The sequence below is a fragment of the Sceloporus undulatus genome, chromosome 3 (assembly GCF_019175285.1).
Source record: "Sceloporus undulatus isolate JIND9_A2432 ecotype Alabama chromosome 3, SceUnd_v1.1, whole genome shotgun sequence".
NCBI lineage: Eukaryota > Metazoa > Chordata > Lepidosauria > Squamata > Phrynosomatidae > Sceloporus > Sceloporus undulatus.
Window position 1 is genome coordinate 64,073,392 of NC_056524.1, and position 15,477 is coordinate 64,088,868.

General features: G+C 39.7%; 1 protein-coding gene across 3 annotated transcripts in view; it reads left to right on the forward strand.

Annotated features, from left to right (window-relative positions):
• BACH1 (BTB domain and CNC homolog 1) overlaps nt 1–15,477 on the forward strand; it is a 45,987-nt gene that overhangs the window by 20,025 nt on the left and 10,485 nt on the right. For all 3 annotated transcript variants that reach the window (XM_042457552.1, XM_042457554.1, XM_042457553.1), the window contains exons 2-4: nt 3,762–4,059; nt 9,435–10,808; nt 12,984–13,190. In XM_042457552.1, coding sequence (XP_042313486.1) covers nt 3,820–4,059; nt 9,435–10,808; nt 12,984–13,190 — 1,821 coding nt within the window. In that variant the 5' untranslated portion in view covers nt 3,762–3,819. The remainder of the gene's footprint in view (nt 1–3,761; nt 4,060–9,434; nt 10,809–12,983; nt 13,191–15,477) is intronic.

Genomic DNA, 15,477 nt, shown 5'->3' on the forward strand with positions numbered 1-15,477 from the left:
TTAGGACTTCTTGAATAAGAAAATAGCAAATGTTGATTTTGGACAGAGTTATATAAGGCAGTTGCAGGTTGCATGAGTGAGGGATTATGAAAATCAATGTACGTTTGATGAGGAAGTTTAAGGAAACATGGAATATGTATTGTCATATGTTCAAAATATAAGATTTGAAATGAACATAGTAGCACTATCTTTTTGGCTTATTTGTTAACACTGACAAAGAGAACAAACCTCATACTTGAGCTGAAAAGTTTGTTGCTGCTATGTTTAAAAAAGAATAAATATAATAAATTTTAATTGTTTGCTAGTTTTCTTGGCTCTAAAAACCTATTGCTTTTATTTCATTATCCTAGCAAACTCCCAAATTCAAAGGCCACTGGATAAATTCACAGTTGAATCATGATTTGAAGTGGGAGCTTCTATCCTACATATTTTGTACTTAATCAGTATATCATGCCAGTTTTGAATGCAGCATAGCGAGTGCAAAGTAGAAAAGACAACACACCATCATTGTTTAGATAAATCAAAATTTATCTTGCATGTGCATATTTGAACAACTCAATCCTGCTGAGATTGATCAAGTGTATTACATTGAAATGTACATCTTTATGGGAGTACTACACTCATTTTCTGTGATAGGGGGCAAAAAAGGAGACACTTCTCCAAATGTTCAGTGGATGGCTGTTTTTTATTTTGGAAAAAGCAAAAATGAAAACAACCATCTGGATTTTTCCAAAATAAAAGCATCCATCCACTGAGCAATTGGATAGGCATCTCCTTTTTCCACCCTGTGGATTCATTCACATTGGGTGCTCTTCAGTTTTTGGCTCTTCAGGTTTCTGGGGCCAGTTTTCCAACCATCCATGAAGCCTGAAGACACAGGGTTTTGACTGATCCAATTGCTGCTGTAAAGAAAAACCTTTTTGGGGTGGTGACAGACACAAGGGGCTGGGTCTTGTTTTAAAGACGAACAACTGCTTCTGAAGTCTTCCAGGATTAGCAATTAGCACATGAGGGACAATGTAGAAATGGACATGGGGGAACTGCATGCTCTTTAGCAACTAATTAGTATATTGTCCATCTGTCCCCCACCCCAATCCAGATACTTGTGCACAGTGGGATAGATTCATATGCACAATGAAAGATCTGTAGAGAGCACAGTGGAAGATATGCCATACATAAATCTGCCAGTTTCTTGCACACATAAATATATAGTATCTTCATTTTTAAACATCAGCCTGCAGTTCATTAAACAGTGTCTTATTTGTGCAGACGAGCACTATATATTGCAACTGAATGTGCTCATGCTTTCTGTTTCATTTGAGTTTAAAATGAAAAGTTCTCCCAACATGAGGCATTGGAGTCATTACCAGATCTCCTCTGTGACTGCATCTGCACTGCAGGAATAATGCAGTTTGATGCCACTTTTACTGCCATGAATCATACTGTGGAATTTTTGGATTTGTTCTGGTACCAGTGTCATCTGACAAAGGGGCTGTACAGATGGATGGCATGCAGCCACTCCCCCACCTTTACTGGCCAGATCGTAGCCACAGCAACCTCATGCTGTGGCCCCAACCCGGCCTCCGGAGAGCGCAAAAAAGGAGCTGCAAAAAGTGGCTCCTTTTTGTGCCCTCTAAAGGGCGCCATAGCCGCAGCGGCACGGCTTTGTGACGTCCTTTCGGTGACGCATCGTGTGGATGAAGCACTGGAGAGGCGTCATGATGGTGTGCACTGTCTAGAAGGGCATGCACCATCATGATGCCCTGGGGTTGGGGTTAGGGCATGCAGCGTGCAGACACTGTGCCTTAATCCCGCCCACAGGCCGGCAGAAAGTGCTGCTCTGTACAGGTCCAAAGGCAGCTAAATATCTCACCAAACTACAAATCCTGAACTTCCATAGCATTGAGCCATGGCAGTTTAAGTGGTGTCTAATGGCATTAATTCTGCAGTGCAGATGCAGCCCATGCCATGCACATGCAGGATGTCAGAGTTCATTTTCTTAGGATTTTCTTTCTGACTCATTCCTTGGATGTGTAGTAAAATTAGCAAAATAAGTTGAAAGAGCTTAAAATCCCACCATGACTGCTTAAAGATTGTCTGTTAAAAGGGCATTAGAAGGGCGATCCTTTCATTGTTTCTGGAAAATATTCAAATGTTGATGCTTTGGTGTGTTACCAAAGAGAGGGAATTATCCAGTGCCAGCTACTTAGGATATCTTGGCACTTGCCATTCAGAATGTTGCATGAAGAAAACAAGCACAACTGCATTCTTGAATTATTGTAAAATTTGTAGGACAATGAGGGAAGTGGGATAGACCATACACACAGCCTAAATCTTACAAATTTAGAGAATTTGGGATTATGTTCAAACAGCAAGGAGAAGCTACCGTAGATGCTGAATCACTGGTGTTAACATGCAGTCAGTGAACCAGCTCTGTTAGGAGGTAAAATGCTATCTTTGGCACCAGCTGAAATTTGTGAAGAGTAACTCAATGGTGGGCCATATAGAGTGTGCTGTGTTACAAAGATATGAAGAGCGGATGATGTCATTGCTCTTATCTGATAGAGCTGGGGAAAGATGCCCTCTGTAAGCAACACAAACTTGGACTGCAAATTCTGTGTCTTAGACCAAGTGACAGGCAAAATAAAAAGTGATAGAAGGCTAATTAGAAGTATTTTTACAGCTGGATTTATGAAGTTTCTGTCATAGTATGGAGTTTTGATCTGTGTCTTCCTCAGTTCACCACTTCCTTTTTTCAGTTTCTTTAGTGCTGTCTCTTGAAAATTTTCCTTAGACATTTTTAGCCTTATACAAAGTTGTAAGTGTTTTCTGTCATTAGGAAGAGTTTTGTGTTTGGTTTTTGTGGCAATTTATTTAAAAGTAAATACACAGCTGGAATTTTTAAAAAATTTTAAGAAGTACTAGTGTGGATGGGTAATTGTTCCTCTCCCTATTCTGCTGTCAGAAGCAGATCCATAGGTAAATGTCCCCTTATGGGACTATGTCATTTTCTCTTGCCGTTTTCCTTACCATTCCCTTCTACATCCCAAACCCCTTGGTTTTCTTCATTTTCCTGCCTTATCTGTGCTTGCTGGTATATATTTAACTGATCTAAGCATTGATCTGTAAATTTAGGAATTGGTACCATAGATTAGTCCATGACGTGAATACAGTCTTACACTAGGATGACTATATTCAGAGAAATTATCTGTGAAATAGCATGAACTATATAATCAGTATTGATTATATCTACATAGGGCATCCTGTGAAGGCATTGAATCCTGGATGACTTTGTATACTTACTTGATCCTGAGAAGAAACAATAACGCTCTCTCACTCTTGCATATCTGGTCCTGTGAAGCCATAATGACGATTCTAGTGTTTTGTAATACTTACCTGTATGGTTTGAAATTACTGTTAATAAAGGGACCTGTTTTCACATGAAATCCATGCAAGACAAATGGAAGGCATCGGATTTGGGATCCCTTCCGGGGGTGCAGCCCTGACCTAATAATAGATGCCATTTTTTTTCTTTTGCTCTATTTTGTGTTAACCATAATCTAGTAAACTTTAGAGAGACAACAGTGTCCATGTGTTACAGTGCCCCCCTTACTGGTATAACACATTTGTAATGGCAGAGATGTTCATGAAGGAGACTCTTTTCCACAGAACTTTAAGCCATACTAATTTTACTATTCTTTAAGATGCCATAAGGCAGTCTCTATTCTTTTTAAGCATTTTGTTTCTTGTATTTTTATCAGGTGTGAAGACTAGAAGCATGCTTCCCTCTGAGACCTTCATCAACATTTGTGATACAGAATGCCTTTAAGCGAAAGGAACAGTGTTGTTTTTGCTTATGAGTCTTCAGTGCACAGTTCCAATGTCCTGTTGAATCTTAATGAACAGAGAAAGCAAGATCTGTTATGTGATGTTACCATCTTAGTGGAAGATCAACGATTTCGGGCCCATCGCTCTGTGCTTGCAGCCTGCAGCTTCTATTTTCGTTCGAGAATTGTGGGTCAGTTGGAACGAAATCTTATCATTACTTTACCTGAAGAAGTAAGTGCCTCAGCAGTTCATCCACAGCTCCAATGCAGGCATTCTTATCTGTTGACATCTACTTCATCTTAAGTTCTTCTCTCACTCCTACTCAGAGTAATATACTCAGTACTGTTATTGGGGGTCCATATGTTTTGCCCAGGTTTAGTAGTTTCTTTCTACTTGCCAGCAAAAATGTTGTAGAAGTACCTTGGAATACATACTGAGTGCCTTTCCACCGAACTAGTGGTAGCTTAATTCTCTCACAGAATTAAGAGAAGGGCTAATAATACAGATGATAACAATCTCTGTAAGCTTGAATCCTTACACCTTTCTCTTCAAAAGTTAAATACTATCCCTTTCCACATCCCTGGCACTATCCAGCACAGTAGGCTTCTGTTTTCTGAATCAGAAATAATGCTAGGAGACAGTTTGTGTACTGTCCCAAAAATTCAGCTCTAGAGTTTTCTTTCTTTTCTGCAGTGTTTTCTTTCACATGACACTGAGCACACAGGCCAGGGAAGCATGGGCTGACTCTGTGCTATTATGTCCTGGGTGCTTAACCGGGTCGGTCCCTGGGCTGGCATTGGGATGGGTGGATGTTTACACACCTGTCCTCATGCTGGCCAGGAGCCCAGCATTGGTGCATGCTCCTTAACTTTCTGCACTGTCAGTCCTACTGGGAAGCCCCCTGCTGCCGCATCTCATGCAGAAAAGGGGCATCTGGATGAACCCCCTGTTAAGGAAAAAGCAACATGGGACATACAGTAAGAGAAATAAAACTTGTATGTGAGAGTCAGAATGACTCAGCAGAAGCCAATTGAGAACCACACAGGTGTGAATGGTAATACAATTAACAGGTCCAGAGTGCCAAGGACAAGAATTGCAAAGTGGATAATTGAACACACCTGACAATTGTTAAGTGGTCAAGGCTGAGATGATGAAATCATTAATTGTGGGATGAACAAGGAGAACCAATGGGAATAATGTACACGCCTACTGGGTGGAAACAGACCACAGTAGGTGGTGCCATGCTTTGGTTATAATAATGACTATGGATCCCAGTGCATTTTGTGGGTTGTAGTTGTGAGTAGTTGGATTGGAGAGTGAGGAGTTGAGTATTGTTTGGAGCTGTGTATATAGTAGATTAAAGTAGATCTTTTATATAAGACTACTGAGTTGTCTGGTGTCTTGGGTGAAACTACAAGAACCAGCAGGACCCTGGTGAAGAAGGGTGAAGACTTCTGTGGAAGCAAGAGTGAGAAGGCTTGGAGAGTTTGTCGGGGTCTTCAGCCTGATCTCTGCAACTCTTGCAAAGATACAACAACTGGCCAAAACTGGTCAGCGTGGTGCACAACCAGGTGGTGAGTTCCAGGCTAGGTGAAGAGCCACAACTCCCATCATCCCTGACACCCCCTTGGCCAGGTGCCCCATTTCCATGTCAGATTCAGCAACAGGGGGCTTCCTAGTAGAAGCAACAGCACAGAAAGGTAAGGACCATGTGGGGACCATTTAATTAGCCGGGAAACTCTATGACAAACTGGGGCCATTAATGGCTGACCCACATTAATGGCTATTTACTCCAGGATCGGGCTGGATCCTTCAGATCTGTATCCGGATCCAGCCCAATCCTAGCTCTAGGTTTTTGGCCAGAATTGTCCAAACAGGATGATTGTGAGGCCAGGGGGAACATTAGACTTTTGCCCCATATGGACAGCCCCTAAGATATCAGTCTTCCTTGTGAAGAGGAGGTGCTTAGCTTCCAAACATTGTTTTTTTTTAAAGAAATGATATCTCCCCCCCCCCCTTGAAGGTGAGGGGAGTGTGAGAGAGAAGTTTGGTTGGGGAATAAAAAAGTGCTGTGGAATAAAACAGCTTGAAATTGCCCTCTCCCTTTTCCCATTTTCATGATCAGTTTACAGAGCAAATCTTCACTTTTCTTTGAAAAACATCTTGCTACAGAGAAGGAAGTGCAGAGAAGCTTGTTGATGAGGGGGGAATATGGAAAGAATATATTCCATAGACTGAGAAATGGGAAGTGATGTTAGCTCCCGGGGAGTTCCAGGATGGTATTGCGGGGGTACAGCACAAGGGAATGAATGAGAGAAAACACTTTTGCACTTGAAGAGAGAGAATAAGAGAAAAAATGAAAATGGTTTCACAGCATCCTTCTTAGCCTACCTATCATTTCTGTATTATTTTCAGAAATACTAAAGCCAGGATAATATTTACAGATCACACTAAGGACTAGAAAACAGGCTCTCATAAAAATCTACTTCAGTTTTTAAAAATCCTGATTTAGCTGCTGTGCTGGAGTCCATGTCTCCCCCACTTCCAGTATTCCTGTTTCCTTAGATCAAAGAAATTCTTGCCCCTGGCTTGTTTTCTGAAGGGTAAACATTAAAGAAAACATGTAATTGTTTAAAATTACTGAATGTGTCAGTGATTCTTTGAAAATTTTTGCTTTGTGTTTTGAGGATGTTTGTAAAAGAAAGAAGCTATTAGTCTTTGTCAGAAATCCAGACAATAATTTCATTTAGTGATTTTTCCCCCTACCAAAGAGAGAGAGGGGGAGAGGATTACTAATGATGTGTTTATGACTGAGGTGATAAGCAAGTGCCATAGTGAAATCTCTATGATGCCCAAATCACTATGTAATCAGTTCTCTAGATTAACCACAACTGTATTAATTTGGAAACTAGCAAGAAGAACTGAAACTGCCTAGAAGTGATATGTAGTCCTTGTGTAGGGACTTCCTCAAATTTCTGGTCCTTGAATTTCCATTTTTGTCACTACTTGGAGTTACCTTCTTCTTACTATAAAAGGAAAAAATAAAGTAAAGTATACAAAGTTCTTACAGCCAATTTAATCTTTAGCATCATTGCCTCCTGGTATAGTACCCTGCCTCACAGTGACCTTTTTCTGTCTTCTTCACTAATACACTAGTCACTTATGCACCAATCTGAATTTTTGTTCATGTTTTGTTGTTCATGGTAGCCACCTGTTCCCTCAAGGCACGTAACCCAGGCAAAGGAGTGCAAGTGCTTTATTTAAACCAGTGTCAGCCATGCTCACAGTACCCTGCAGCATCATGATTGCATGTCTCATGGGTCATTTGGAGCAAGTTGTGTCCTCCTACTCCTGTATAGAGCCTTGACATCATTTTGTTTGACATTCTGCTTTCAGATTTGCTAATAAATCTTGCTGATTTTAAATCTTGCTGATTTAAAAACAAACAGTACTTCTTTGTATACACAATATCTTCTGTGTAGAAATACACTTCCAGTACAGATTGTGCTGAACTGCATCTGAATCAAAAGTACTGATATGAAAGGTGGTGAAAATGAAAAATGTCATGTAATTACTTTTCCTCAATTGTTTTTTATTTTTTTGGTCTAACCTTTTTAGAACATAATACAGAATTTATAATATGGGGATGACTGTGAATAAATGCTTCCAGGCCTGAGAACTAGATAAGCATCCTGCCCTGGATGAAGTTGCAGTCTCTCTGAAAGAGCAGCTGAATAGTTTTGTACTGCTAAGATCAGCTCTATCACTGGGGGCCAAAGCAGACTCCATGACTCAGAGCTGGCTGTAACTGATACACCAGCTATAAATTTTATTTGATAGAAATAACTTGCAAAACCTCTCTGATAAAACTTGGCAAGAAAACCCCACCATAAGTCAGAAATGACTTGAAAGCACCCAAAAACAACAAAAAGTATGATAGTTCATGCACTGGCAATTTCCTGATTAGATTATTACAGTGCACTACACATGGAGCTACCCTTGAAGACAATTTGTATACTGGAGCTGGTGCAAAATACAGCAGGTAGATTGCTGATTGGAACAGCTTACAGAAGCCGTATAACACTAGTTTTAAAGGAATTTGACTGGCTGCAAATACATTTCCAATCTGAATTCAAGGAATAGGTAATGATATTTAAAGAGAATTGAGATTGGCTTTAGGAGCTATCCTCTGTGTCCTGCCAGTGAGAGGAATACCATGTGTAAGAACATGAGAGAGGCTTCTTGGCTCTGGCACCCCACTTTGGAAGGCCCTTCCCTTGGAGGCCCAACTAGCACCAAAGTTGGTTTCATTATGGTGCCAGATTAAAACTTGACTTTTTAATAAAGATTTTGGGTTCTAATGATTTCACACACACATATATACATACACACATGGTATTAGACTGTTTTAATTTCAGTTACTAAATTATTGAATTGTTTGTTCTCTTTTTTAGAAAATGTAAGTTAAGTTGTTTTTATACTGCTTTTGTTGTAAACAACCCAGAGTTTTTATGATACAGAGCTAGATATAACTATTTCAATTAATAAGTAAGAGAAATTTAACTAAATGTTGTTTGCAATAATAAAGTAAAAATTTTATTCGGTCATTGACCAATACAAAAATTAAGAAAATAATAATTGCACAATACAGTTATTAAAAATTGTTAAAACAATTACAAATACAATTTCAGATCAGCTATAGACGTTTCAGTTTCCATCAACCAGTGGGGGGCATAATTTGCGTACAATATAGCAAAACTTTGCTACCTTGTGAACAACATTTGGTTTCCGATTATCCAGAAGATAACATAAATAAAAAAGTGTCAGAATGACCAGGGTATTTATTTAGGAGAGGAATAATCAACTGATGGTGAATGTCTTTATAAAATTGACAGTAAAAAAGAACATGCTCTGTCATTTCACTAACACCATCATTGCACTGGCAGAGCCAAGATTCATAAGGTGTTTTCCTATATCTTCCTTCTAGTACTGCTGCTGGGAGAGCATTAAATCGAGCAATAGAATTCCATATAATCAAAGTACTTTGCTATGGCCCCATACAGACAGGCCAAAATAAAGCTGCTTCGAGTCACTTTGGAGGTACACTGTTTAAATGATGCCTCCATCCTAAGAGTCCAGAAGCTGCACCAAAGTCACAATCCAGTCCTAAGGAGTGCAGCTTTGGTGTAGCTTCCGGACTCTTGGGACACGTGCATCATTGAAACCCCATACCTCCAAAGTGACCCGAAGCAGCTTTATTTTGGCCTGTCTGTATTGGGCCTATGTATATTATTTTATTAGTTGGTTGTGTTCACTGCCGCATCCCCCTTGTATTTTTTCTAATTTTTATGTCATGGTGCATGTTTCACCATATGATTGTTCAGCTGATTTAGGTTATAAGGACTGTGTTGCAAGAATGACATTTTGTACATTAGCCTAAAGAAGAGAGGCCCCAAACGAGTCTTAATTAGTTACAAGCAATATTGATCATAACACATCAATAATCCATGTTTTAGAAAAGAATGATTAAATTCCATATATGTGTATTTTCATATATATTGTCTTTTGGGGAACAGAAACTAGATGTACATCCTTTTCTTCAATAGGTCACCCTGAAAGGATTTGACCCTTTGCTTCAGTTTGCATATACTTCTAAACTTATTTTGGACAAAGATAATGTGGCTGAAGTGTGCAAGTGTGCTGAGTTCTTGGGAATACACGACATTGAAGAATCTTGCTTTCAGTTTCTCAAATTCAGATTTCTGGACAATAAACCAGACCAGCAGGAATACCAAAAAAAGAAATGTTGTGAACCACATTGTCAGAAGGAGTACCGTAAAATAGATGTGGCAGATGATGGGGATTTAGAAATAAATGATGGAAATATTTTGCAAAATGACTGTATCCAGAACTCTCAGCTGAAGGCCTCCGAAGGAGAACAAAATGCAGAGGTTCCCCTTCTGCAAGATTATACTAATAAAACATGTGAGTCTGTAGCAGAAAGGGGACTTGTCTTTGGTTTAGAAACCCAGTGTCCCAAATATAGGAAGTTCCAAAAAGCTTTAGGAAGTGATAAAGTCCCAGTTGTGGAGTCCAGTCCAAACATTAAAGAAGTTCAGGTAACATCTGCTGCAACCATTCATCAGACTGACCCAAATACCAGTGGTGCTATACAAAAACCCCTTGAATGTGTAGCTGTGCATCAAGATTCAAAATGTGCTGATGCTCAAATAAAAATGGAAGATGATGGGAAACAAGAGTTCTTGAAAGAGACAATTTCTGTATTCCAAAGCATTGACTCTTCATCAGAGAAAATGGATTGTGCTTTTGAGCCCCATAGTTCTTCTGCTGCCACTCATGGACTTTATCCTCCTCCTTTCTTAAATCCCTATGATCAATTCTGTATGCAGGGAGGTATGCAGAGCACTTCAGAGGTAGCAGAAAAAAATGGCATTGTTACCAGCAATTTTGGAGATTGCAAGCCTGTTGGTGAATGTACTGATGAGACCTCACCTTTGAAATCTCACTTGTGTGACAAAGAAAATATTAACAGTACTTCACCTAACAATCGCAGCAGTGTGGAGAGGGAGATAGCAGAACAACTAGCAAAAGGATTTTGGAGTGATGTTTACAGCACAGATACAGCCTGTCCAGTAAACCTGTCTCCTGCCTCTGTGAAAGAATTTTCAGAGCAGGACTGTTCTGAAAAGAAAAGTGAATGCCCCTGGTTAGGTATCCGGATCAGTGACAGTCCTGAGCCTGGTCCTCCAAGAACTTTTGCGACTTTGAGCTCTGTCACTTGCCCTTTCATCAGTAATCTCAATAATGAAAATGGTACTGAGACTAATAGTGGAGACTGTGTTTCAGAACCACAACCTGAACAGTGTCCTTACGAATGTGTAGTAAACTTGGAAGAAGATTCTGAAACTGATACTGAGGGAGACAGTGAATCCTGTTCTGCCAGAGAACAAGAATGTGAGGTGAGAATGTACAAAGTATTCCTTTTTGTTTCATTAAAGTGGCATGCCTTATTTGAAAACCTGTTTCACCCTTTCCCAAAAATGTTTAAAAAGAAAGCATAAGACTTCCTTCCCTCCCCTCCCCTCAGAATGACCCAAAGTTGTTTTTAATGGCAGCAAGTTTTCTTAAATAATTTGAAATCTTAAACACATGAAGCTTGGAAGCCAATTCTTCTGAGACCAGTTTGTCTTTCTTTGTGTAACTGCTTACTCAAGACACCTAATTACAATATGTGCCTGGAAATGGAGGGGAGAAGGAAGAAACTCACTGTGGTTTTAGACTGTGTTCTATATCATAAGTCTAATTTGCACTGCAGAAATAATGCAGTTTGGCACTCCTTGAACTGCCTTGCTCCATCCAATGGAAACCTGGAATTTGTAGTTTGTTATGGCAGCAGAGCACTCTGATGGAGAAAGTTAAATATCTCACAAAACTACGAATCCCAGAATTCCATAGCACTGAGCCATGGCAATTGAAGTGGTGTCAAATTGTATTATTTCAGCAGGGCAGATTAGACCCCAGTCTCTGTTGGCTTTGAAACATGTTCCTCCACTACTAAGGATGCTTTCAAGATAACCATCAGGATAAAATTGCCCCCGCCCAGATCATTATAAGATTGTTTTTGAGATAAACTGCCAGTTTTACATTAGTCCTGCCCTTGCATGAAGCATATTGGGGGAGGGCAGGGGGGACACAAATGTTTTCCTGCAGCATATTTAAAGTATCTTGTTGGAGTTGAACACAACAGTAATATTGCTGCCAGTATTCCTAAGAGCGCCCCTTCCTCCCTCCCCTCCCTGTGGTCTACTCTCTTTCCAAACTTGGGAATTCCTTGGAAGTCCCACTTAGGTATAAACATTATTTGAGAATGTTTACTGACTGCCTGACTTGAGTTGTCTGCACAACTGTCTCCCTTCTTAGTACTCCCTTCTCAGCACCATGTTTTCTCTGCTCAGTACCGTGTTTTCTCTGCAACTGTGTAGACATGGTTTTGCTTCCACTCAAGCCTTCTATGAAGAGAATGCGCACATTCCCCCCCCCCCCCCCCTTTGTTGCCCCTTTCTTTTAACCTCTGTTGTAAAGTAGAGCAACCCGATCAGGATTTTTGCTTCTTCCACCTCTTTTTCTTCATTGATTGTTGAATTCTCCATAATTTACTGTTTGTTCAGATCAGTGAGTTGAATGGTGACACCATGGTTTAATACTCCCACAGCTCCATCTTACTGATTATGACGATATGCTGCAGTTCTCTGCTTTCCTCTTAAAGTTTATACTATAGCTCTCTGAAGTAGCCTTAGATTTTGACCACGTTAATATTTCCATACCCTCAGATCTCCAGCTTTGGAACTCGCTGCTGCTTGTATGTTGCTGTAGTACTTAGAAAACCACCTAATTTATATTCAGAACTACTATAAAACTTAATTTTGTATCTAAATGGTCACATAGTTCATTTTTGCAAAGTCCTCAGGATAGGTCCAACAGAAACAATACATGTTCACACAAATTAATCATTATGGCAAGTTTGATGGTCAAAACATCACTCCTCCCCTTGTACTTTGAGTGTTAGCTGCCTAAATATATTGACCAGAATCCTAGTGATAGAGTATGCTAGCTGGCATGAGTAGTGACAGCAGAAGGAAAAAGGTTATGTCACACCAGCTATGAAGAAGTAAGACAATGCAGAGACAGGCTGCTTTCAGACTAGAATACCTTGTGATCCTGGAAAAATTGAAACCACTGGTATAGTATGCCAACATGAGTAGTATACCAGCAGGACATGCATTGCTTGACTATTTTAATTGCAATCTAACTTGCAGGTGGATTTTAAGGTCGCTCAGCATTGTCATCACTTTAAGGTTTCTATGTATAGATGTTACAGATGTTAGAAGACAGGCCTTGAAGTTGTTATTTTATTTTGGACCTTGTGATTGCTCAGATAAATCACAGGCAGGTGATTTAAGTTATTAGACTGCCACTTCAATCGGCCCTATATAGGGTGACTAATTGGGAGGAAGTTGTAGTCTAATATATGAAGAGCTGTAAGTTGCTCATCTCTGGGTCTGCTTTTTCAAGCATAGTGGGGTATGTAATATTTGTGGCTTAAAACTGAGTCTAAAACTATATTTATCTTCCAGGTAAAGCTGCCATTGAATCCACAGAAAATAATTTCACTTTCTAGAAATGACTTTCAGTCTTTTCTGAAAATGCACAAATTGACACCTGAAGAGCTGGATTGTATCCATGATATTAGAAGACGAAGTAAAAATAGAATTGCGGCACAGCGCTGTCGGAAGCGAAAGCTAGACTGCATTCAAAACCTTGAATGTGAAATAGAGAAACTGGTATGTATTGGGATACTTTTACATTCAAATTTTGAAATGAAACCTGATTTATATTGCTTTTGCCACACCTCCAAATTCCTTTAATCATGGTTGTAAGTAAATAAGTTTGCTGTTCCTTTTCAGCTTTCATATCAAGTGTTTGAGATAGACTTTTGAGTAGCTGCTTTGTTTGCCATTATAACACTTCTGCTTGTTCATGTACTGATTTTACTGTATTTAAAACTCTTTTGGACTATATTTTAGGGTACCATCTTTAAGAGCATAACATTTACGTGGTGATACAAATATTTAAAATGAAATAAATAATAAAACTACAGTAGTCAGTAAAATCAATAAATACCAGTGATAATGTGAAACACATCTGGCTCAGAAAATATTGAAACAATTGCAGCTAAAAGCCTGAGGGCATAAAACACAATTAAAAGATAGCAAAAGTATATCCCTGCCAAAGCCCAAACCAATAGATCTCTAGGGTTTCCTAAAGGCCTGCAAAAAAGAGACCAACTGGTAACTTTCTGGAGGAATGAAGCCACTATGGAACAGTCTCCTTCCTTTGTATTCACCAAACGTAAGCTCTTAGTGGCAGTAAATGAGAATAACCTCCATAGCTGGCCTTAAAGTGACAACAGGCTGAAAAGGATGAACTTCAACTAACTTAAAATCAAATTGTTTAAAGGTGAAACCTGGCTATTTAAATTGAACTTGAAAACATACCGGCAGGCAGATTTCTCATGCTTGGCTCCACTAATATCCGTATAATCATTATTCTATATCAAGCCTAAGTTCCCTAATCATCTTTACAACCCACCTGCATAAAGGTTACTGTAGTAATCTACAGTGGCATTGATAGTTCATATCTTTGTCTTTGGATAGACAAATGTTATCAGCACAACCTTCTTAGACAGCTTATCCAGAAAGGGCTGGTAGTACTGTAATACCATGCCTCCTAAAAGCCCACTCCAGGCAGTTGACTCAGAAGGACTCAGTGAAGGACTCAGAAGGACTCAGTGAGATCAAAATCCAGTGAGAGGTCTAGGAGAACAGGCAAGCATACTCTGGACCTATCTATTTCCTGGTACAGTATTAGGGTGGCCAAGGCTTTTTCTGGTCCCAAAGTCAGACCTCAAATCAGACTGGAGCAAACAGTACGCCCTTGCTATCCATGGAGGATCTGTTCTGGATCCGTCCCCCCACAGATAGCAAAAAAGTGCAGGACTTAGTCCTTTTCTTTTCAATGGGTGTGCACTCCCCTGTGCACTGCTGCGTGCGCCCATTGAAAAAGCCAGGGCTTGCCATCCACAGAAGCTCAAATTGCGGATGGCAAGCCTGCGGTAAGTGCGGGCACACTGTAATAATCATCATCTAACACTGCTAAGCTTTCTGTTGAAAAAAGTATAGTATGATTGTTGTGTGCCTTCAAGTTGTTTATTACTTATGGTGACCCTAAGAGAACCCTATCGTGGGGTTTTCTGAGGCAGACACTTGTCCAAGGTTACTCAATGGGCTTCAGTGGATGAGCAGGAATTCAAACCCAGGTCTCCAGAGTTGTCATCCAGTGCTCAACCACTCAGCCACGTTGTAAATGGTACAAAAATGAAACCACCTTCCAGCACTTCAATGTGACCAAAAAAAAAAAAAAAAGACAGCCAGTGTGCTATACAGATAGCGAGTTGCTTGGTTGTCATGGATCCAGTTGAGATGAAGCAGCACTCTAGGACCTGATTGAAAAGAGTGGGGGATGTTTCTTTCTTCATATAGTTTGCAGAAAGGAATTCTTAACTACACAAATCTGAGAAGGGATTTCATAATATACTGTATATACTTGACTATAAGTAGACCTCATGTATAAGTTGAGGACAGGTTTTGTGGCCAAAATTATAGATTTTGATATGACCCATGGAGGTCAAGAGTAGAACTAGAAACATATAACAAAGGATGTAAAAAAAGAAGCGAAGGCAAACAGTGCCAAAGAACTTAGAAAATTCCAGCAGGCATAACTGTTTTCCTCACCCTAAAGGCTGGATGAATGAAGAGGGAAGTATCACTGTTATTTTCCCATTCAGGCATTCAAAAAGGTCAGAAGTGGTACCATGGCAGAAAGAGCAGAGGAGGCCACTGTTTCTTTAGGTTCTTCTGGGATGGACTAAGCTCTCATCTTTCACTACTTGACTCAGAGAAGGGGATGGTTCCTTTTTTGATAAGAATTAAAGTATAGTAGTTACAATCACCAGGGTTTTTTTGGGTCAATCTTTTACTAAAATTTATAGACTTATACATTAGTATATAC